This window comes from Cynocephalus volans, chromosome 1 (genome assembly GCF_027409185.1).
Source record: "Cynocephalus volans isolate mCynVol1 chromosome 1, mCynVol1.pri, whole genome shotgun sequence".
Classification (NCBI taxonomy): Eukaryota; Metazoa; Chordata; class Mammalia; order Dermoptera; family Cynocephalidae; genus Cynocephalus; species Cynocephalus volans.
In genome coordinates this window covers 267,489,863-267,514,459 of record NC_084460.1, presented here as the reverse complement: position 1 = coordinate 267,514,459, position 24,597 = coordinate 267,489,863, and the positions used below count along the sequence as shown (strand labels likewise).

The 24,597-nt window shown below is 36.2% G+C and overlaps 1 protein-coding gene and 4 non-coding genes across 6 annotated transcripts in view; all 5 read right to left on the bottom strand.

Annotated features, from left to right (window-relative positions):
* The window catches only part of NOP58 (NOP58 ribonucleoprotein), a 28,059-nt gene extending 3,864 nt beyond the window's left edge, over positions 1–24,195 (bottom strand). Inside the window, exons 1-12 of one of the 2 annotated variants that reach the window (XM_063097605.1) lie at positions 23,937–24,195; positions 18,208–18,284; positions 16,403–16,455; positions 12,545–12,666; positions 10,792–10,928; positions 7,633–7,697; positions 5,806–5,940; positions 4,836–4,981; positions 4,171–4,297; positions 2,119–2,282; positions 1,091–1,225; positions 566–627 (exon numbers count right to left, since the gene is read on the bottom strand). In XM_063097605.1, the coding sequence (XP_062953675.1) occupies positions 566–627; positions 1,091–1,225; positions 2,119–2,282; positions 4,171–4,297; positions 4,836–4,981; positions 5,806–5,940; positions 7,633–7,697; positions 10,792–10,928; positions 12,545–12,666; positions 16,403–16,455; positions 18,208–18,284; positions 23,937–23,981 (1,268 nt within the window). In that variant the 5' untranslated portion in view covers positions 23,982–24,195. Of the gene's footprint in view, positions 1–565; positions 628–1,090; positions 1,226–2,118; positions 2,283–4,170; positions 4,298–4,835; positions 4,982–5,805; positions 5,941–7,632; positions 7,698–10,791; positions 10,929–12,544; positions 12,667–16,076; positions 16,194–16,402; positions 16,456–18,207; positions 18,285–23,936 lie in introns of those variants that run through there. The other variant, XM_063097614.1, reaches the window with a different exon arrangement.
* On the bottom strand, positions 3,516–3,599 carry LOC134365952 (small nucleolar RNA SNORD11). Its single transcript, XR_010022216.1, has one exon. It is a non-coding gene; the product is annotated as a small nucleolar RNA SNORD11 (small nucleolar RNA).
* Positions 4,693–4,779, bottom strand: LOC134365958 (small nucleolar RNA SNORD11B). The gene has a single exon (XR_010022217.1). It is a non-coding gene; the product is annotated as a small nucleolar RNA SNORD11B (small nucleolar RNA).
* On the bottom strand, positions 16,213–16,299 carry LOC134365880 (small nucleolar RNA SNORD70). Its single transcript, XR_010022195.1, has one exon. It is a non-coding gene; the product is annotated as a small nucleolar RNA SNORD70 (small nucleolar RNA).
* LOC134365887 (small nucleolar RNA SNORD70) lies at positions 16,986–17,074 on the bottom strand. Its single transcript, XR_010022197.1, has one exon. It is a non-coding gene; the product is annotated as a small nucleolar RNA SNORD70 (small nucleolar RNA).
* Positions 24,196–24,597: the final 402 nt, after the last annotated feature.

The following is a 24,597-nucleotide window of genomic DNA, read 5'->3' as shown; positions in this document are numbered from 1 at the left end:
ATTTGACAGTGAGGTCTCTACTTTTTCATGCCTATAAGCCATTTTTAGACTTGTGTTCAGTCTTTAGACTTTTTTTTATAGGTTTCACGGTGGATTCACAAACTTTCTTTTTGATAAACAGCATACTGTAGAGGAACTTTAAATGAAATATATTTACTATCAATATATGGCAAGGAGTAAGTTAAACAAGTATATAATCAAGAACCAGAAATAAATATGGAAAACTTAATGGCAAGGAAAAAAATTAGGGGTGTACAACATGGTGACTATAGTTAATAACAACCCTTAAAAATTGCTAAGAGTAGATTTTAAGTGTTCTCACCACACACACACACACACAAAAGATAAGTATGTAGGATAATCCATGTGTTAATTAGCTTGATTTAATCATTCTACCATGTATACATTTTCCAAAACAACTTGTAAATCATAAATATATACGCTTTTGTCAATTAAAAAAAATAGGGGGATATTGAAGTGTTTAAGTTCCCAATAAAATTGCTGTCAATAATTAACATTTAAATAAACAGAAACCAACTGTTCATCCTCCTCTAAACGTACTCACCTTTTGTGTTCATATTTTTCTGTTTTCGCTAATGCCTTTCCTGTTCCACTTATTTTCCGTATCTAAGAAGAGAAAGGAAAAGTACTAATAAAATTCTAAGTTACAATCTCTTTTAACATGTTATCTAGTGAATCAGTGAGCCAGCAAGCAGTAATACTGTGTAATTTTTTTTTTTGTTACTTCGACTACTGTAACCTAATGGCAAACATTGTTCAATACACCAATTCTTGGTAAATATAAGAGAAATTGTTAGTTATCAGCAGGCACAAAAAGAATATATCAGACATATTAAAATGTATCACAAAATAAAACTGTTTCGAGGCTGGCCAGTTAGCTCGGTTGATTAGAGTGCAGCCTTATAACACCAAGGTCATGGGTTTGGATCCCTACACCGGCCAGCCGCCCAAAACGAAAACAAAAACAAACAAAAAACCCTGTTTGGTAGGTGAAATAAGTTCATAAAACTACTCATAGTTTATTAACTTTTAAATAACACTTCTGCAATAGGCAGGATGTGGTCCTTACCCCTCTATCTTCCAAGGTTCTCAACCTGGCCTCTAATTTGGCTCTGTTCTCAACTCCCATTGCAGAACTGGAATCCTCACCAAAAGCATCATAACGAATAGCCAAAACAGTTTTTGCTGCCAGCATACGAGAAATCTAATAAAGAACATGAAGTTAGAGGCAATCAACTTATATTCCAAATTGAGTTATAAAATCCTCTCAAGAATTTATTCATGAGAAAATTACATAAAACCATTTTCATTTATTCTAAGACATTTTTAAAATCAGAAATTACAAAAGTATGGGCCGACCCCGTGGCGCACTCGGGAGAGTACAGCGCTGGGAGCATAGCGACACTCCCGCTGCGGGTTCGGATCCTATATAGGACTGGCTGGTGCACTCACTAGCTGAGTGCTGGTCACGAAAAAGACAAAAAAAAAAAAAAAAAAAAAAAAAAAAAAAAATTACAAAAGTATTACAAGTCATACAACTCGAGTCACCTATTGTATATCTGAATCTTGTTAATTAACAATTCATTTTACTGAACCCTTTATTTCCCCTATCATTCTGCTCTGAAATTTATGAAATTTCAGTTTCATTCTATTAAATTAGGCATCTTATAAAAACATTAAAAGTACTGAATTTGTCCAAGCCTCAGTTTCATCATCTGTAATACTGACACCTACATCTCACTGAAAAGATTCAGTGAAGTTCTGTCAAAGTGTTTAGCACAATGGATATGCTATTATTTCTCATAATTCATAAATGTTGTTATATCAGTTCTCCTGCCACACGAGAGCACTTCTGGTGTGCCACCCATAGGTGGATCCTAGAAAAATACTAACACAGTGAAAGACAATAGCTTTAATAGGACCAATAACAATTTCTTCTAAACTATTCTTTCAGTGTACAAAAGTACTTTTTATTTAAAGAATTCACCATTCTCTAATGAGAAAGACAGTAGAAAGACTTAATAAACACCATAGAGTAGGAGAAAAATAGATTATATGTGTAAAAGGAAGCCCAATCTCGGGAAAACCAAAACTCACCTTTCCTTTGTGTTTGGGACTTGTCTGGCCTACAAGTGAAGCATGATAAATGAGACCATACTTAGGGGTATCCCGTCTAGACTTGAGGGCTCTGAAAAGTGCCTTTTCTGCTCCAAGAATCTGAACTGTAGAAGCTGCATGCTTGGCCAAATTCAAAAGAGAACCTACAAAAGAAAAAAAGTAGTTACAAAGACTCCAATTTCAAGTATTTGAAGGTTCCATGTAATAAACACAAAATCTATAATATATAATTATAGCCACTGTAATAAATAAAAATCTCATATAATACAGGATTCTACAGTCCAAAATTTCCTAAAAATCATGATGCTTCATTTGTGATTCTTTCATCAGCATAAGCAGAGGTTTGTGCTGTATGTCTATGACAAACTGAAGGCTAAGGTTTTTAGTTCATTATACTTGTTTGCCTGAGAGATGATACTCTTCTATGTTCCATTAACATACCACAGAAGTGATAGAAACACATGAACAATGCATTCACACACACACACCAATCTAACCTCCATTTTCTGAGATTTTAAATATCAAATATCCTATTGCTGTAGATATGAAAAAACATACAAATAAACAGAAATTAGGACACCTTAGTAGTATTAACTACATGATAAATCATTCACATCTTATTCACCCCTGTTGTTTCAGGTAAGAGATACACCTAGAAGTATATTAACCAGTTACTAAGATGCTGCTTTGCTGAATTCGTTGCACAGAATATTTTGTCAGAAAACACAACCAACATTAATGCTATAACTCAATCACTGCAGACATGTTTAAAAGTGCAACGAAAGCATAATTCTGTTAATCCCTGTATCTCTGACTGTTACAAATTTAGCTATACCTACAAAACTGTGAGTGAAGACAATGAAACCAGCCCCAGAAGATTCTGACACCTTGTAGTCGAGGATACTTGAATGGACTGTTTGTCTGATTAATCATACAGCTAAAGGAGTTATTCTAGTGTAAACACATTTGTGGAGACAATACCTAACATCTCCTGTGATGGATTGTAACAATTTCTCCAGTAATATAAAAATAATGAATTGGTACTTCACTGTATTTGCAGGTACTCAATTATACAGTATTTTTATTATAGCACACCATCCTTAAAATATCACCATATACATGTATTAAGTTTTATTACAGATTAGGTATTCGACATATTTTTGAAAGTGAAATATATTAAATATATTAAAATAGCATATTGAATAGTGATACTGAGATAATCAAGGGTATATATTACCTGTTGTGATTTCTCAAAACTGTACTCAAACCTTGGTCTGATGAGACATTTTAATAGAAAACATTAAACCGATTTTATCCTTCTGCATTCATCAGATTATTCTAATTAACCATAACAAACTTTTGACAATGGCCCACAAGTGTCTCAGAAGAGGTAGTGACTAAAGTTGCCTTCATTATCCAAAAGGAAATCAGGCAAACAAATAAAAATCATCATTGAACACTTAGGCCTTAGTCCTCACCCATATACTATTTATCTTTTTTTACTAGCTAAAATTTCTTTAATAACTGTGGTTTAAAAATTTTTAAAAACCCTAGCCAGAAAAAGGAAAACAACTCAACTTTATTTTTATTTATTTATTTTTTAAATTTTATTTTGTCGATATACATTGCGGTTGATTATTGTTGCCCCTTACCAAAACCTCCCTCTCCTCTCTCCCCCTGAACAATGTCCTTTCTGTTTGCTTGTCTATCAACTTCAAGTAATTGTGGTTGTTATATCTTCTCTCCCCCACCCCGGTGGGTGGGTGGGTGCGTGGGTGTGTGTGTGTGTGTGTGTGTGTGGATTTATATATTAATTTTTAGCTCCCACCAATAAGTGAGAACATGTGGTATTTCTCTTTCTGTGCCTGACTCGTTTCACTTAATATAATTCTCTCAAGGTCCATCCATGTTGTTGCAAATGGCAGTATTTCATTTGTTTTTATAGCTGAGTAGTATTCCATTGTGTAGATGTACCACATTTACAACTCAACTTTAAATACTCATGTTTACAAATTACATCAAAACTGTCACCTGCATGAGCAATAAGCCGTGCTCCAACTAATTCCCCAACCATGACTGTAACGTTGGGTGCGATGGCCATCATTCGATTTTGTAGATATTCATAGAGCTGGGTTCTGTATTCAGAGATTTCAATCACCTAATATAAGGGATAAAATGCACAAGTCACAAATCCCTGAGTAAATTAACTACTCCTAACATCAGTTTTCTATAACATGTTTGTTGCACAAATTTTATTAGATAATGTATGTAAATCACTTACTATACTGCCTGAAAATGTTAGCCAGTATTATTGTATTTTTCAAAAATTCCTATGGCTAGATATCTGTGTCACTCTCTGTGATTCTTGTATAACTACCTTCAAATCTCAAGGAAAAAAATCACTACAGGCTAGAAACTTAAAACTCAGAATGAAATAACTCAAATATACTTCTCAGCCCTCTTAATGAATTTTTTATTAATTCATTATACAAACAATGCTAAGAATACAAATTCCTTTTAGTATATATTTCCCCCCTCCAAGTTTACAAATTGAGATGGCATCAGATGAGGTAGTGACTGAACACCCTCATATTTATGTTATCAGGTGAATGATAAATGTAAAAATCATCACTGCCATCAGAAAATTAATAATAGCTGGTAACACCACAACTAGATTCTCTGTGGGTATAATTTACCTGGGTGCAAAGATGCAGAATGTTGCAAATATCTTCTTCTGAAACCTCTGTTCCCATAGATATCTCCGCAGCTGCTTTCACTTCTGCTTCAACTTCTTCTGGCAGTAATTCAGAAAGTTTGGCAGAGGCATAGTTCTTCCTATCGCCTATGGAATGTTTGCAGAGGATGAGGGAGAATCACTCTTCAATACATTATATAAAATCCACCAAATAGTCAAAAGAAAAAGTAGAGATAAGCCAATTAAAAGGATGCCTAAACAAAACAAAAAGTGAACAAGTTTGCCCTAACAGTTTTCTTAGGTAAAGGCTTGATTTTGGAGAGAAAATTTCTCCTTACCACCTCCCTCCTCAAAAAATCAAGGTAAAAATAAAACAAAATATCCCATGAAAACTTATTTCAGAAAAGATGGCAAAAATTAAGGAGAGGACTAACGATTTTTTACTGAAACCAGGGCCAGTAATTCTTGCGGTGGTAATATTATGGTGATGTAATCAGCCAAGCAATCCATATTTATTCCTTTATTAATAGTATTACTACACTCTTAGTATAGACAGCAATATTACTATTAATATTAGGTATTATTGAACCATGTTCTCTGTTGTACAGGCTCTCAAAATCAGTTAAAATTCATTTTGTTTCTGGGCCGACCCCGTGGCGCACTCGGGAGAGTGCGGCGCTGGGAGCGCAGCAGTGCTCCCGCTGCGGGTTCGGATCCTATATAAGGATGGCCGGGGCGCTCACTGGCTGAGCGCCGTACGGCCGGTCACAAAAAGACAAAAAAAAAAAAAAAAAAAATTCATTTTGTTTCTGAATTCTAACACACATTAAATGGCTATACTTTCCAAACACATATAAACTGTAAAACAAAACCCCTGGGAATCTTGTTAAAAAAATTACTATAACCTATGTCTTGGAATGCAACCAAATTCAGTTATTTTCAATGCCTGAAAGGTTAAATAGATTACTCACCAACTTTCTGTAAACACTTGCAGTATGTCAAATTATCTGAAATAATTTTTCCTAATTCAGGGAAATGCCAGCCATACCATTCTCTACATCGCATAATATAGTTGTTTAGTTCTTTATCCAAGTCATCTAACAAGGCTACAGTAGATTAAAATGAAAATATAACAGGTTACTGTGGTAAAATATACACAACATAAAATCTACTACTTTAACCATTTTCAAGTATATAAAAACTCTGTACCCATTAAACAATAACTCCCTATTCCTACTTTCCCCTAACCCCTGGTAATCTCTACACTATTTTCTGTCTCTGAATTTGCCTATTGTAGGTACCTCAATAAATGGAATCATGCAATATTTGTCCTTTTGTGTGTGGCTTACCTCAGCATGTTTTCAAGATTTATACATGTTGTAATATGTATACATGACGTTTTACTTATTCATTCATCTGTTAATGGATATTTGGGGTGTTTCTTCCCTTTGGCTGTTGTAAATAATGATGCTATAAACATGGGTGTACAAGGGACTGAGTTCCTGCTTTCAATTCTTTTGGATATACACTGAGGAACAGAATTCCTGGTTAAAAGAATTTTTAAAATTGGAAAATGCAAGACTTTGATGATTCTAAAAATCATTCAATGACATGGAAGAATAACAAACTATAAAGCCAAGTGAAAAAAGCAGAATACACAACTATACAGATCCCACTTACAGTTTTAACATATTTCAAGGAAAAAAGATGAATGAATCTGTGACGTGATATTTATATACTGGTTTTTGTCCATGATTCCTGGCTCATGTTACTCTTTGATCTTATCTTGTCCTCCTTTTACTTTTTTTTTTTTTTTTTGAGGCAGGAAATTCTCTGACCTACCTTAACTGATGATAGGTCATAAGACCCCATTTCAAGAGGGACCTGCCTAGAAGAACCAAAACAAACTGGCCTTGCTGGGTTTCCCCATCCAGTTTGTTAAGTGTTAGATCATACCCTTTTATCCAATCACATTTCTACATGGTTGTCCATACCTCAATCATGCCTATGCTTCCCTAACCCAAGGGCACAGAATTCAGGGACAACTTCTGGAAAGCTGAGGAGGTTTCTGGAGGGTGGTGTGCCCAGGGACAGCATGAAAAATCCTGCACCACTTCTTCCATACCTTGCCCTACATGTCTCTTCACCTGTATCGTTTGTAACATACTTTATAATAAATGGGTAAACATAACTAAGTCTTTCCCTGAGTTCTGTGAGCTGCTCAGTTATGGGAAACCTGATTTATAGCTCGATGGTCAGAAATTCCACAGTTCTAGACTTCTGACTTGCATCTGAAGCGGGGGTAGGGGTGGGGGTGTGGGGGGTGCAGGCGCATGTAGTCTTGGGAACCGAGCCCTCACCATGTGGGATCTGACACTATCTATCTCCAGGTAGACAGTGTTGGAATTAAATTAAATTAGAAGACACCCAGCTGGTGTCCACCCCAAAACTGGTTATTTGCTTGCTAGTAGGGAGAAATCCTTACACATTTGGTCATAGAAGTCTGTTTTCTGTGTTGACTGTTGCTGAGTAATAGAGTCCAGGAAACACACACCTTGGTATGCGTTTTTTCTCTTCTTACAGAATCCATTTACACAATGTTAATCACAACAACTAGTCAAATTATGGGTAGTTTTCCCTTTTTCTATTCTGCATTTACCAATTTATCTACTTACTCAAAGTTCTAGCTCAACTCCTTTCTCTTTCTTAACAGAATCATAAAAGATACAATTTCAATAGCAGGAAAAAAACCACAAAGAATCAAGAAACAGATTAGACTCTGCATGTAGTATACTTACAAATTGCCTGGACAATCATTGTGTCCACTTTATCAGCACTAAATTTCAATCTATATCGTGACAGGCTGAGGAGAAGGGGGAAAATAGCAAATCAGTAAGATATCACCTAGAAAAAGCACTTATTAACTTATTTAAAAATTTTTTAACTTAAACCTCTCTCCTCAGAGCTACATTGTTTTATTTTTAGTTTTTCAAGTAGGAAAACCAGTTAAATAGAAACAGACGGGCCGACCCGTGGCGCACTCGGGAGAGTGCAGTGCTGGGAGCACGGCGACGCTCCCGCCGCGGGTTCGGATCCTATATAGGAATGGCCGGTGCGCTCACTGGCTGAGTGCCGGTCACGAAAAAGACACACCACACACACACACACACAAAAGAAACAGACTATGCAAAATTAGAAAGTACACATTAAAAAAAATACATCTGGGGCCGAGCCCGTGGCGCACTTGGTAGAGTGCTGCACTGGGAGCGCGGCGACGCTCCCGCCGCGGGTTCGGATCCTATATAGGACTGACCCGTGCACTCACTGGCTGAGTGCCGGTCACGAAAAAAAAAAAACGACAAAAAAAAAAAAAAAAAAACATCTGTCCTGCTACAACCTGTATTTCTGTAACAAAATTAGTTTATGTTTGAATGACAAATAGAAAAATGCTGTGTAGTGCAAAAGTCATATTGGTTCGTATGATTTTTTTGCAGCACATTAATGGCTTTATACCACCAGTTAAGAAATATCACAGCACTCTAATATCTTAAAACAAAGCTGTGGAGGAACAATACTACAACGGTTTTTTAATGTTGGCACTACTGACATTTTAGTCCTCATAACTCCTGGTTGTCGTGGACTGTCCTGTGCATTGTAGGACATTTAGCAATATCCCTGACCTTCACCCATAGATGTTAGTGGGAGAACCCACTCCAACCCATCCCCAGTTGTAACAACCAAAAATGTCTCTGGACATTGCCAAATGACCCCTGGGGACATCTGACTGCCCCTGATAGAGAACTACTGCTATACACAATGCTGATTAATCACAAATTTGGATCTTGAATCAGTTTCACTATTTGTTATCTCTTAGAAATACTTATTATAAAGTTTCTTCTGACCTCTATGCATTTTGCTCTTATCTCTACCTTAGCAGCTTCAACCTTTTCACCAATGTATTCGCTTTTTTCATTTACAGGTATACACCTTTGTTTATTGTCATATTTCTTTAATACAAATTTAAAATGTCTTTTTAAACTGTGCTAAAAATTTTATTAGGATTGTTTCATAGTGCTGATTACAAAATTGCATAGGTTTTGAGTAGTCTACCCTTAATCCCATATTTTCTTCACAAACCCTTTTATTTTCAGAGCAATTTCACAGAATGTCAAGCTTTTCATGAATATATATATATATATATATATAGCAGAGCTGGAATGTCTGTTTTAAGGGACCTCCGGTTAAACAAGGTAGGGTTAATGTGCTTTTATTTGCCTCATTCTAAAAATTCATTAAAAATCAGAATAAATTAGGTTGTGGCAGAAAAAAAAATCAGAATAAATTCCATAAATGTTGCTGGGAAAGTCAGATATCCACATGCAGAGGAATGGAGCCAGACCCCCATCTCTCATCATGTAAAAAAATCAACTAAGAATGGATTGAAGACTTAAATATAAGACACAAAACTATGAAACTACTAGAAGGAAAGATAGAAGAAATGCTTCATGACATTTCTGGGCAAAGATCTTTTGGATCTGACCTTGATGGAGTTTGTAGGTGTTGTCCCCTCCAAAACTCATGTGGAAATTTGATCTCCAATGTGGCAGTGTTGGAAACTGACTGAGTCATAGGGGAGGATCCCTCATGAATGGATTAATGCTCTCCCTGGGGGAGGAGGGATTAATGAGTGAGTTCTTGCTCTATTAGTTCCCACGAGAGCTCATTGCTTAAAAAGACCCTGGCACCTTCTCTCCCTTTCTTGCTTCCTCTCACCATGTGATCTGCTTATAGCTACCGGCTGCCTGCCACCACTTTCTGCCATGAATAGAAGCAGTCTGAGGCCCATGCCAGATGCAGCTGTCCCAGAATCGTAAGTCAAATAAACCTCTGTTCTTTATAAATTACCCAGTCTCAGGTATTTCTATTACAGCAACACAAAATGGACTAAAACAGACCTCAAAAAACACAGGCAACAAAAGCAAACACATACACATGGGATTACATCACACTAAAAAGCTTCTGCATAGCAAAGGAACAATCAACAGAGTGAAAAGACAACCTACAGAATGGGAGAATGTCTGCAAACTATACACTTGATAAGGGTTTAATATGTAGACCATAAGGAACTCAAACAACTTAATAGCAAAAAACGCCAAATAATCCAATTTAAAAAACCAGCAAAGACCTTAATAGACATTTCCCAAAAGACATACAAACTTGACAGTTATATAAAAAAAATGCTCAACATCACTAATCATCAGCGGAATGCAGATAAAAAACACAAGATACAACCTCACCCCAGTTAGAATGGCTATTACTAAAAAGACAAAATATAACAAGTGTTGGGAAAGATGTGGAGAAAAAGGAACTCTTATACACGGTTGATGGGAATGTAATGTAAATTAGTACAGCCATTATGGAAAACAGCATGGACATTTCTCAAAAAAAAAAAAGATAAATAAAAATAAAAATAGAACTACCACATGATTCAGCAATCCCACTACTGGGTATGTACTGAAAGGAAATGAAATCAGTATGTCAAAGAGATATCTGCACTCCCATGTTTACCGCAGCACTATTCACAAATAACCAAGGGCTGAGCCTGTGGTGCAATCGGGAGAGTGCAGCGCTTGGGAGCGCGGCGACACTTTCGCCGCGGGTTCGGATCCTATATAGGAATGGCCGGTGCACTCACTGGCTGAGTGCCGGTCATGAAAACGACAAAAGAAAAAAAAGAAAAAAAAAAAACAGTAGCCAAGATATGGAAACAACCTAATTGTCTAGCTATATTGACCTTGGACGTCGGTTTCCACATCTGTAAAATGAGGACAATATTACCATCTTCCTTATAAGATTGTTTTAAGGATTAAATCAGTACTTGTAACATTCATAAAACAATGCTATGCAAGTGTTTATCAAATGAAAATAAGTTGACTTTATTTTCTGGTAATTCTCACCTGTGGGCCAATCCAAGACACATAGCTGCCATTTCACGTGGTTCTACCCCAGGGATTAATCCATCCATCTGTGAACGGATTCCTCTCATAAGTTCGTTAACAACAGGACTATGGATACAACTGAGATTGAGTTTCTCCTGTAAGACCAAAAACATATGTATTAAATATTTAAAAAGTTTTCCTGAAATTATTTCATAAACATTAAAATAGCATTGATTTTAAATATATGTATTTCTAAAAATAAAATAAATAAATAAATAAATATATGCATTTCTTGGTTTGACAAAAAGTATAGTTTCTAGTGTGTTTATAGAAGAACACTGGAGTATACTGTTGGTGGAAGTAAAAATTGGTATAAGACTCCTGGAAGGCAGCTTGATGATATGAATCAAAAGCAGTAGAAGAGGAATACAATTTGACCTAGTAATTTTGCTCCTGTTCGTTGGTTTAAGGGACCTGTTACTACCTCACATCATCAAACTTCTATTTAGTATGTTCATACAAGTGATAGATATTCAGTATGAAAGAAAAAATGAGATTCCTATAATCCCACCATTTAGCACTTTGTCCTTCTGCGTGCCTTTCTATGTCTATATTTTACACGATGTGTGTACACAATACCCGCTCAAGGAGTACTTTTTACTATACATTTTTACAGGCCTTCATTCTCTTGAACATAATGTATATATGCAGGCCTCAACTTGAAATGAGAATGATGTTTCAGTTCCTAGGTACTGAAAATGTTTGCTTATTTCATAATATGCTAAAAAATCTTATAGTTTTTAACAGAAAAACAACAACTAAGACTTGTGGGCACTTCAAAGGATGTAGATAGAGATTGATATCATCATAGAAAACCTCAGTGCTTGACAATATTAGAAGTAAATATTGAGGTTTTCTATACATTAAATACATTACTTTTATGTATTTAAATGAAATTCTGGAATTAACTGACTTACCAAAAAAAAAAAAAAAAACCCTCAAAATCCCTTTAGCACATAGCTATCATTTCACCTGATACTTACTTACATGAAGAAACCTATAACATATAATGTAATCCTTACTTCATGAATCAGATACGTTTATGATCACAAAAATTAACCTGTCACTGTAATATCTACTTTAACTGCTGAGGATCAAACCTATCACAACTAGCTCTCAAACTGTTCTGCTTTTCCCATTTGGGAGGCTACTTTTCCAGTCTTTCCTTCCACTCCTCCTGCTTTATGTTTTATCTCGAGTAACAACACCCCCTACTAAAGTTTTCTAACAAATGCATTAAAAAAAAAAAAAAAGAAAAGAAAAGAAAATGTCCTGGGCTGGCCAGTTGGCTCAGCTGGTTAGAGTGTGGTGTTGATAACACCAAGGTCAAGGGTTTAGATTCCTGTACCAGCCAGCTGCCAAAACAAAACTCACTTCCTTTCCTGACTCCATTTGTTTAATTAAAAAAAAAAAAAAAAAAAGGGCCAAACAAAAATATGGCAGGATATTCTTGTACACTGGGTGTTAACAGATTATATACAGATAGCAGGGTTAAAATTAATTTTTATCTTTTGTTCATCTGTATTATCTATAATGAACAGGCATTAGTGATGTTTGGTTCTGCTGATTCTAGTGGAAATCTATTACGCAGCCTAGAGAAAAACAATCAAAAATGAGAACTTATTACAGAAAACTTATTACAAAAACTAGGCATTGTAGTCAGTATGCGTGTGTGAAATCTGACTAGTAGGCATGAAAATCATGAGTTTACCTTTATAACCCCTCCTAGCTTAGCATCCGCTACAGCCAAAGGTTCATGGGCTTCTTTTACTATTTTCTTCAGAACTTTCTTCAGCTGCTTATTAATTTTACCCTCCATCAGAGCTGTGAATGCTTTTCAGGAAAAAGAAAACCAAGAGAGTTAACTCTCAAATTTTTAACTGTGAGTGCTTGTCTTACTCAAATTCAAAACAAAGCAAAGCAAACACCTCCTTTCAAAAGGCCCAAATTTAATGTTACTTGTAAAACGAAATGATAAATGTAGAGCGGGCGAGTTAGTGTGGTGTTTGTTATAACACCAAGGTCAAGTGTTTGGATCCTTGTACTAGCCAGCCCTGCCCCCCCCCCCAATTAAATGCTAAATGTAAAAATATCTTAATAAATTATATGCTTCATAATCTCATTTGAACTTCCTGCCCTCATGTCTGCTCCAGAGGCAGCAGTTAAATCGGGTCCAGGGCTCCTTTCCCTATGTCACGTGATTCTTCTCATGAACTCAGAGAATCAAATCTTAGAAACAATCCAGACTGACCTGATGTTCTGGATTGTGAAATACCCTAAAATCACGTCAAAATTGGTTTAAAAACAAAAGAATGTAATCATTTTGAAGGCACTCCCACAGTATAAGTATACTTGCTTCTGATCCCAGCTCCATCCATCCATCTGAATTACAAGTCTATTCTGTCTGTTTTCTGGGAAGATTAAAGGTGAGGACATTTAGTAGCATCTGGCTACTATACAGCTCTTGCAGGGGTCTCTACGCTCTAGGAAGCTAGGATTCAAATTACTTTTGCTGGGTTCTAACTGTTCAGATTTTGTACAATATTGATTCCTTATAATCTATGTTTCTAATAAGAGCCTTCCTTTTATTCTTTTCAAGTTTTTAAATCCTCCTTAATAATAAAAAATTTTTTATTCTCCTTAATAATAAAAAAATTTTTATGCTTCTAGCTCTTAATCTTCCATGTCATCTACTTTAAATTTTATTTATTTACTTTGGCAACTGGTTCAGGATCTGAACCCTGACCTTGGTGTCAGCAGCACCCCGTTTTAACTAACTGAGCTAACAGGCCAGTCCCACTTTTACTTTTAACCTAGTGTTCTCTCTCATTTAAAATTCATTTCTTGGGGCTGGCCAGTTAGCTTAGTTGGTTAGCGCAGTGTTTTAACACCAAGATCAAAGGTTTCGGTAAAAAAAAATTATTTCTTAAAAGTAAACATTTCTACTCTAGATTTATTCTAACATTTATGAACACGTATCTTCCCTTTATCAAAAGCTCTAATTATTTTACATAACATATATTTTCAAAGTGTGGTATATCCTTTAGAAATAAATAGGGATGGTTGCAGAAGGTGCTGGCTCAACTGGTTAGAGCATGGTGTTATAATACCAAGGTCAAGGCTTTGGATCCCTGTCCTGGCCAGCCAACAACACAAAAGACAAAGACAGAGACAGAGAGAGAGAGAGAGAAAGAGAGAGAGAGAGAGAGATGGTTGCAAGTACAAGGGGAAGCTGAGTCCCCTATTTCCTCTAGCCACTTTTCAGCATCCCTAAGTAGTCTTCTCACTTCATCCAAATGTAGGCTGGCCTCCAATTTTCCTATGATGACATGTCAGGCTTGCAAGTTGAATATTCAACCAAGAGTAAAAATAAACCTCTCCACGCAAATGTATGAACTTCTGGGACCAACACAGATTCTCTTTTTTGGGTGGGGCAGGGGAGGGCCAGCTGTTTGGTACAGGGAATGAACCCTGGACCTTGTGTTATCAGTACCATGCTCTTACCATGTGAGCTAACTGGCCAGTGCCCCAACACATATACTTGACAACACATCCCATATTTCAGACTCTTTAAGGCTATGGGTTTAAAACGTATATTGTGACATCTACAGCCACCCAGTTTTTGTTCTGTCATGTCAAAACTGTTTTATAAAAGGCAGTGGAAGTTAATTCCCAGGAAAGGATTCTGCTCTCTTAATAAAGTGATGTTCAGCTTCCTGGTAAAAACAGACAGACACTGTAGAGGTTTCTATGACTAAATTCCTAACAGAGCTCACTACTTCCAGTCATTTCTCCCAAAATTCATTTCAAATCATCTATAGCCAGATACTGTACTAGAAACTAAAGATTTGATGGTGAAGAACACAGTCTCCATCCTTATGGAACTTAGACTGAGGAAGGTTTGACCTTAAAATTCTCACCTAGCATGGCATTTCCCCCATTTATCTTACATTATTTTAAAGAATACAAAGATGCTAGGGAGGGAATTCAGAGGTACCTCTCAAGTCTTAAATTTTATCATCTGTTACTGAGATGATAACATATACCTCACAGGACTGCTTCAAGGATTAAATAACAACGGTGAGGTGATGAGCACAAAACTGACAATCACTATGTGATCAATACATTATTATTAATAGTAAAAACCTACTTGTGCCTGGGTAAAGATTGAGCTTGTCCATTTAATAAAGTTTAATAAGGACTGGTCAGAAATATCCCAAACAGATTAAAGAAATTATGTGCAAAAACGAATCCGGAAGAGGCCACTTGGGATCAGGGCTGCAGCACTTTACAACTCCAGGAGCTGTTCATACCACAGTCTATGTAAACAATGCCCCCTAGAGTTGGAGAAGAGCTAACACAATTTTGCTTGAGATTTCACCAAAATTCTACCCATACCCATTTTAAAACTGTAATGAACAGAACTATCTTTAAAAAAATTCTCCAGGTTAACATTACAGTAGTTGTGCTTTATGGTTCTGAGGCTCTAACTACTGATTGTGTTGATGAAACAGGCCTAGAACTATCATTTATTTAAAATATAAACTGAACGCATTGTTGGGTCCTCCTTCAGCCTACCCCTGTGCCAAGATTAGAGTGGCCTATTAATATTCCAGCATATTTAGTTGGATTCCCAATTTTCACAGGAGAACCTTACCTTTCCCCTGTGGCTGTTTAAAAAATTATTTGCACCTGCCAAATTCTTGCCTAATTTTAAGCCATATTCTTCCTTATGGCCCTTCGTTTTCAAGTTATACCACCACGAATGACACAGACTTTAAGCAATTGAAAAACTGATGATTTGGGTTTTATATGTGCCCTTTCTCTTTTCCTTAGTACTTAAAAAAACCTGTAAGACCCACTGAAGTCAGTCAGTTAATAAACCCTACCACTTTATTTCTGTTGTCCCATGAGGTCTAGTTGAAATGTGTGAGTCACTCATTCCTCTAAATCTTTAAAAACTATAGCCCCCACCCTTAGATAAACAAAACTCTTGTGCTTCTCTGTATTTTTGCATTGGAAAACAAAAAATATGCAAACACACACACACAAAAAACACAAAAAACCCCAACTCTATTAGTTTCCGTACAACTTTTAATAACATTGATGTGCCTTTTTGAACTAAAAATGTTTACCCCTAGAGAGTCTTACTATGATTAAGTTTTTCAACTGTGAATTCTGGCTATTCTCAACTTTACCACTGGATTAAAATGATCAGAGAGCTGTGTACTTGACCACATTACCTTGGTCCCTTGTAGAACAGCTTTTACTGAATTGTGCTTCAGCATTATGCTGCTGGTTTCCACAGGGAGATCAATTTAACCACTTCTCACCTCTCATCACATGGGGGAAAACCAGCCCTATGATGAAAAAAGCTAACTCAATGTTGTCTCAGTGGTAGTGACGAATCTGAGTTAGATCACTTAAATTCAGTTACAATAAGAATGCATCATTGACAACATTGAATAAAGTTAACTCAGGCAACTGAAGAAAACAACCTTTTAACAAGGAAAACAAATAGCCAAGATCTAAAATAAAAAGAAAGCAAACTTCTAGTCTTTAACTTTACCTGCTAATGCTTCTGCTGTATCCTGAAATTTTTCAAAATGTTTTAGCTTTACTCTAGAATTAAAAAGAAAAGAAACATGTTATGGGGGCACACTGATTCTGCAAAAGCCACACAGCTGGGAAAGTGTTGGACTGTTTCCAAAACACACACCAATAAAAGAAAATTGCCTGTCACTGGGTATCAGGGTGCAAAGTTAGATGTTTTTCATAAAATGACCAGTTTTTCTAAATGTCGAGCTAGTAGAGCCAGTTACATTTGGACTATTACAGAGAAAAGTTGTAGGATTTGAAGGAAACTTAGGCCAACAGTAAAAACGCTGAAGCTTCAACATAACCCCTGCTGCTTAAAGCTGGACACAGATGCCTTTACTAAACAGCACAGAACTGACCCAAGATAAAAATATTTGAGTCCCTCTTAGGTCAGGAATCTCATGACATTCATTTGTCACCCAGTACAAATGCCATTAAAAAATAGCTTATAGTCTGATCTGATTCCTGTTACCCTTATTCTACTCCTTTTATCCCCCTATACACTTATGAGCAGGATAACATTTTATATAGAAAGAAACATACATCTAGTTTAATTCATCATTGTCTCAGTGGTAGTGACGAATATTTGAGTTAGATCATTTAGACTCAGTTCCAACAAGAATACATCATTGACAACAATGAATCAGATTAATCCAGCAAAGCATAAAAATGCTTATTTGGCTACAACAGTTATCTTGAGCAAGGTTTGTTACCTGGTAAGGGATATCATGCTGGTGGTCTCTTAAAAACACACTTAAAGGTACAAAGATTTAAGGAAAAAGTAATAATTTCATTGTATTCTGGCTTACTCTACCCCTATTTCCACCTTTCAAAAGTAGTATTTAGTCATATCTCTCTATAGTTGAATAAATGCTCGTATAGATATACAAAGACAATGCAAAAATGGGATCATAGTAAACAAATTATGCTGAAGCTTGATTTTCTCAGTGTATCATGGACCTTTCTATAGGCCACCAAGAGATCTACAGATATGCTACAATTTAGTCAACAATTCCACTACTGATGGACATTTCGGCTGTTTCAAATTTTGGGCTGTTACCACTACAAATGCTACAACTCTGTATTTTGTTTCTCTAATGGTTTGGTATGCCATTTCTTTGGGTTTGGCACTCTTTAGCGAGCCACAAAGTTTTCTTCTATTTTTTTTGTGATTTTATTAGCAACAGGAGATGAATTGTTAGCATCCCCAGACATAATCATAGATATATCCCTCCAAATCCACAAGCATGAAGAAGATCAGTCAGGCCCTTCCTAGAACCACATTCACCAAATGGACTATTTCATAAGGTGACTCACAGATGATAAAAAGCCATCTTGACTCTACTTTGAGGAAAAGCCAGCTTTCTCTCCCACCACTCACTACTTAAGTTGGGTATCAAAGTTAAAATCTACCTCCTTTCTCATCAAGAGATCTTGAGGAATGCAGGTATATCTTTCAAGGATTTACTAGCTAGTTATTTTATTACACCACAGGAAGCTATAATGGAGGCATAAAGAATGAATAACCTACGAATTTAAACAGTAATTTTGGGGTGCTGCCCAATCTAGTCTGTAACTAATAAAAATTAGTTTAGATGCCTATGTTCCAAATAAAACATCTGTAATAATCTGTTAACAGTCAAACCAATATTCCTGAAAAAGATTTCAAAACAAAAAACTATGAGTATAATAACATACAAATCAGAAGGGAAAAAATAGAAAAAAAACCAAACTCTAAATGCTAACTGCTAAATTCTTAGTTTCAAGATTACTTACATTTTATTTGCTTTCTCTGGAGTTTCAAATTCTTTCCACAAACTATCAACCTCTTGAAGTTTCTTCTCATTTAGAACCTGTAATTAAATATTAATGGCACAACTTAGGCATACATAGCTACATTCTTCAAGGACACTATACACATAAAATGAGAGTGGTAGAAGATACATCTCTCACTGAAATAATGAACTAGTTTTCCTATATAGCATAAATTTGTCAAATTAGTGGTTTGAGTTACCCATTTTACAACCAGATGACATGAAGGTTAAGGGTTCAGATCCCTTTACTGGCCAGTGGCCAAAACCTGAAAAACCAAAACCAAAACCACAACAACAAAAACCAAACAACTGGATGGGATTCAGATCTAGTAGGTGGTCTTTACTGAGAACCTCTATTTTTAAGGAGCCTTTAACCTCTTTACAATGCATAACATATTCAAAGATCACTAAAAGACTTTCTTTGCCCACTTCCAATAGGCTACATCTTGTTATTTACTGCTATGATCATCCTAACTTAAAAATATTACGGATTTTTCTAAAACTAAGATATCATTAATTATAAGACACCTCCTGATGTAAGAAATTTTAAAGTGCAAAAGAAAAATAGGGCACTTTTAATCAACAAAACAGTCATTAACATTTTAAGTATTTATTCGTGAAGACTTTTGTAATGTCTATGCAACATGCTGTTCATGCATACTTTTAGGAACCACACCATACAATTACCATCCACATAATTCTGTTTTAACAACCTGGAATTGCATGGTATGAACATACATCATTTTTGCCCTTACTGATATTTTAAGTTGGTTTCTAGTTTTTCCCTTTTAATGCTTCAGAAAACATATCTATGTATGTATACAAGTTGCATTTCTATAGGACAGGTTGTGAAAGTGGAGTTAATTGATCACATAGAACATGCATATTTTATGGTGACATGCTGCCAAATTGCTTAAGAGAGTCTATCAGTTTCACTTAAATCAAGAGTGAATAAAAATCCTTATTTCCCTACACCCTCACCAATACTCAATGTGATAAGTCAACTGCCCAAGTATAGGATAGGATAGGATCGACACTAAAATGCACCCTCCCCATATTTAACATCCCTGAAATTGGGATGCCTTACAACTAACTGATGGTGGGTAGGTTAATCGGCAGTGTAAAAGAATGGCATGTTAAATTTGGTGAAAATACAGTATGCATAGATATTATGTATATATTTTCATAAAAAAAATTAGCTGATAAATTATAAACTATACATTGATGACAAGCACCATTTTATCAAACCCATTATATCACAGAACACTTACACATTAATACTTATACAGTTACAGTTAAGCATGTATTTTTTGTAATAAAAGAAACAATTTTTCAAGTTATACAAAACTTTTAGTTTGTCAGAGAAATGTGGCAAAATGATTTTATAAGAAGGATTTGGGGGTTTTTTGGTTTAAATTTAATCCCACCCATGGCTGAATAAAATATATTTACAGAGCTTAAACTCAGTTGGTTAGAGTGCAGCCTTATGACACCAAGGTCACAGGTATGGATCCCAACTGGTCAGCTGCAAAAAATAAATAAGTAAATGAATAAATAAAATTACAAGCTACTAATAGTTCTTCTTATGTATCATGTAGCTTTAGAATCCAAAGACATTCCACCAGTCTCATGACTGCACTAAAATATTTACTGAAAGTTATTTTTTAAAGGAAGTTCACAGAATAGCCCCAACTTTCTGAAATTGTTCAGGGACAACTAACTATACTCAAAGTTCATTGATTGTCAAGAGGATGTGTATTGAATAGGGGATATGAATCATGAGTAAACTTCACATTTTTTCTAGTTGAAAAGCTGGTATATTTGAAGATAACATCTGAGTAAAAAAGTTTGGCATTCTTAAAAGATATAACCATTTTAAACTAAAGTTAAAGCAACAAAGGAAATGTAACAAAATCACGTAATTGGTGACCACCCAAAGGTCTTCCAAGGCTTTGTTACTGCAAACAAAACCTTGGCTCCTATGTTCCCAATTGTGCTACAACATTTAAAAGAGAACATTACTAATAAAGACAGTCTGAACAAAATAATATTGGATATATTGCTACATTTTCTGTTTTACATTTATCTCAAAATTTCAATAGTTCATTTTCAGACAGAGAAATTAGAAACATTTATATACAAAATCCACTTTAAATTTTATGATTTTGGATTAAGATGAAATAATTTCCATTTCTAAGTATTATCATTAAAATCTTTACCACTGCTGTTATATTCATTTGCTAGTTTTAAAACAAGTCTATTTTAAGACATATACTGAAACATTTACAGATAAATGTCTGGGATTTGCTTCAAAACAACACAGTGGGGGAAGGGAGTGGGAAAGAGTTGAAGCCGAGTGGCCAGATGCATGAAAGTTCATTATAATCTTCTTCCACTTGTTTGAAATCTCTCACAGTAAAAAGTAAAAAACACATTTCACAGTATACCAGAAGTGGCCTGAGCATCCTTTCTCTATTCCAGACAAGAATGAATTTATGAACAGAAAAGAGCACCCTTATATCAAAACGTATCTTCTCTAATTTTCATTTTTAGTTGACTGAGATTGTTTTAAATATTTGATGCTAACTTTTTAAAGTTTTACTTCATCACAGACAATATGGGAAAGTAATGCTTTACGAAATAAGTATGAACGGATAGTAGTTTAAAATGTGAACTGCTCTACAAATTGATACATGCAACATGAATTAGCTTCAAAAGCACTCTGCCAACTCTGCCAAGTGAAAACAGCCAAACACAGAAGACTACAATACTACTTCATTTACATGAAGTTTCTAGAAAAGACAAAATTATACAGACAGAAAGCTGATCAGTGGCTGCCTACAGCTGGGACTGACTTGAAAATGGGCATGAGAACTTTCTGGGATGAAGTACACAACTCTGTAAATTTTAATAAAATGTACTGGGTGAGTTATATAGTATGTAAAGTATACCCAATAAAGCTGGAAAAAACATTGCTCACATCTGGTATACACATCAAAAAGCTCTTCCCCTAAGCCTTAACAGAATAAAGGAACACACAATGCTATGCTATGCAGCTGTACTGTACAATGTGACTATTAAAATTTCAATGAATTAAAATAAAAAATTCATTTCCTCACTTACACTAGCCACATTTCAAGTGTGAAATAGTTATATGTGGTTAGTAGCTACCATCTTGGACAGCACAGCTAAAGAAGTTATGGGATGTGCAAAACTAAAGATTGTTTCTAATCTTATGCTGTGTGCCATGTGACACAGAGACCACTGAGTTTCTGTAATATTCTACAGGAACTATAATAGTTCCTTTACATATTGTCTTTGCATTTATATATTATATAACCTTGCTAATGAGCAATAAGTTCTTGAAAGTGTTTTTAAAAAAATCATTCTATATATTAATACATATGTGCACACTGGGTCACATATAAAATTGAGGTAAAAAAATTTTGAGGTTAAGAAACTTTCTTGAAAAAACTTCTTAAAGCATTCTCATCAGGGCCGGCCCATGGCTCACTCGGGAGAGTGCGGTGCTGATAACACCAAGGCCACGGGTTCGGATCCTGTATAGGGACGGCCGGTTAGCTCACTGGCTGAGAGTGGTGCTGACAACACCAAGCCAAGGGTTAAGATCCTCTTACCGGTCATCTTTAAAAAAAAAAAAAAAGCATTCTCATCAAAGCATGAATTTTATGAACCAGTATAATTTTATACCTCAGCATTTAAAAAGATTATGGGAAAAGAAGCTAATAACCTTGTACTGTATGTTTACTTTCTTTAGAGATATAATTCACATACCATAGTATTCACCCTTTTTAGTATAGTTTCATAAAATTGTGCAACCATCGTCACTATCTAATTCCAGAACATTTTGAGGGTATTTCAAAAAGTTCGTGGAAAAACGGAACTGAACAACAGGAATCTTTCCAGAACTTTTTGAAGTATCTTCGCATATGTCTGTGTTATTCAGAAAGGATCAGTAACTAATAAATCCCAGGTAATTATAAACTATTATAAATTATAGTCAATATTTCGATATACTCAAGCCTGACTTTAGTTATTCCTTTCATACTAGGTTACATAAACCATAAACCACAATTTAATAATTTTGAACAGTAACCTGCAGATAAATAACAATGAAAACTCCAACAGAATACTTGAGACTTATTTATATGGGGAAGGATACTCTTCATTACTAGAAATAAAAAATTCACCAAGAGACACAGTTGATTATTTTATGACCCAGGTATAGAAATAAGACAATTGTTTAGCTAATTCCTTCCTACCATCGGAAGCAACCAGTGGACTGTGCAGAGTTGCTCCTCTTAACACCCAGTTCGGGACACTATACATAACATCAATTTATGATGAAATTCATCGACAGACACTGATTCAAAATATGACAGACCACGGTGGCTAAGAGAATTTGGGGCATATGCCGAATAAGAATTTGGGTAAGATTCCAAGAAGCTGGAGAAAAGAAAAATAGACGTGTTCCGGAGCTTTAAAGGTGCCTAGGTCTCTTAAAAGTTCCTTAAAATTGCTAATACTGCAATTACAGATAACTCCAATGAAAGGAAAAATAAGCAAAAGCTGCCTTTTCGTTTTTAATTATTATTTTATCGGCTTTCTTAAAAATAACAAGTATCTGACGTAACAAATACAAATAGGAGTGTATATGCAAATATCAGAAATGGGAGAAATATAAAGTGAAAAGCTCTCTGTACCCTTACAGACTTTCTGCACCCATACCAGTTTTTTGATTCACAATTAAAACCGTACTATACGTATTTTACTAGCACTTTATGCCTTATATTAACACATAAAAATCTAGATTATGGAAATTTTGTTTTTCGTTGCTAGATTCGCAGAGCTCAGAAGAGTGCGAAGGCACTCATGTACCTTCATTCTTCCCTACATCTCAAGAGCATCCTTTTGTACGAACGTCCACTACCGTGCTGATGCACTTGTAAGTTAATTCCAAACTTTCCCTATTAAAACAACCAAATTTCAAATTGATATCACCAACCCAGATTTCTCCCTTAAGCTTCAAACTTGAAACACTGAACTGCCCGATCTGTAGGACAACTGCATTACCACGTCTAATAGATAACGCAAGCTTCACACAGCCCAAATCCACAATCTTCTTACTTAACGACACCTTGAATTAAAAACCCACATTCAATCCATCAGCCAATCCTGTCAATTCTACCTTTCTTTCTTGATACTGTTTCCCTCCATATCAACATTAATCCAAGCAATTTCTTCTTGCCTAAATTAATGAAAAAAATATCCTTGCTACCTTTCTTGCCTCTCAGTAATCTAGTCTCCACACAGCAAAGTGACCTTATTAAAAAACAAATTAGTTCAGGTCTTTCCTCTGCTTAAAGCCTTTTGATCACTCCTCAAAACACCCAGAATAAAATCCGAACTCTTTATAACATACAAAACTCAAATACAGCTCTTGCTCATTCCTTCAACCGGTCCAATTCCTCTTAACGTAGAACAGGTCGCCCCAAGAGGTGGGGTCACGTGTTCACCTAAACATGGGCCTTTCAGGCCTGAAGGAGTACTCTTTCCTTTCAGAGCCTAGGGACATGAAAGGCACCCACGCGATCCTGAGCAGTATCGTCCTCTCCTTAGGCTTTTCCCTCTCCTTGCCTGTCCCCACCAACGGCTCGATCTTCCACCCACCTTAAAGATGGCGTAGCCGACGGACGTTTCAAACAGCACCAACATGGTGAGGCCGGGTCAGGGCGCCGCGCAGCCTGCCACGAACTCCTATACCAATGCAAAAAGCAACTCTGCGGCCCCGAAAGGCCCACTAGGCCGCGACTGGCAAAGCACAAACGTGCACTTCTTCCTGCAAAGAATCAGGCCACGCTGCCAAAACGCTCCACACCAGACAGCATGCGGATCGCAAGAACGCGCTTCTTCTCCAGGAAGTCTGGGATACGTACGTCACCTCCGGCAGAAGACTGCCGCACAGCGTGCCTTTACTTCCGGAATGTTCTCTCCGTAGGGGGCGGGGAGTAGGCCACGAAATTATCGCGATATCTCGTAGGGATTGAAACAAGCTCTTGAACAGCCCGGCTGCGCGGAGATCTAAAGAGGAGGAGCTTCCCTCACATGTTACAGTCTTCTTAACACTCGCCCCCTCCCTCCCATAAAAGGTATATTTTACCTTGAGAGAAAGGCGGAGCTGTCTCGGTGCCTGACTGCCTCTGGCATCTGGAATTTGAAATGCCAGCTAGTGCCTTTAGACTTTTCTCTCTTTACTTGCCTTGAAGATCTCTGAATGACACCATGTCTGTCACTATATCTGGGACCACGCCTGGCTGTTCTGTTCTCTCTG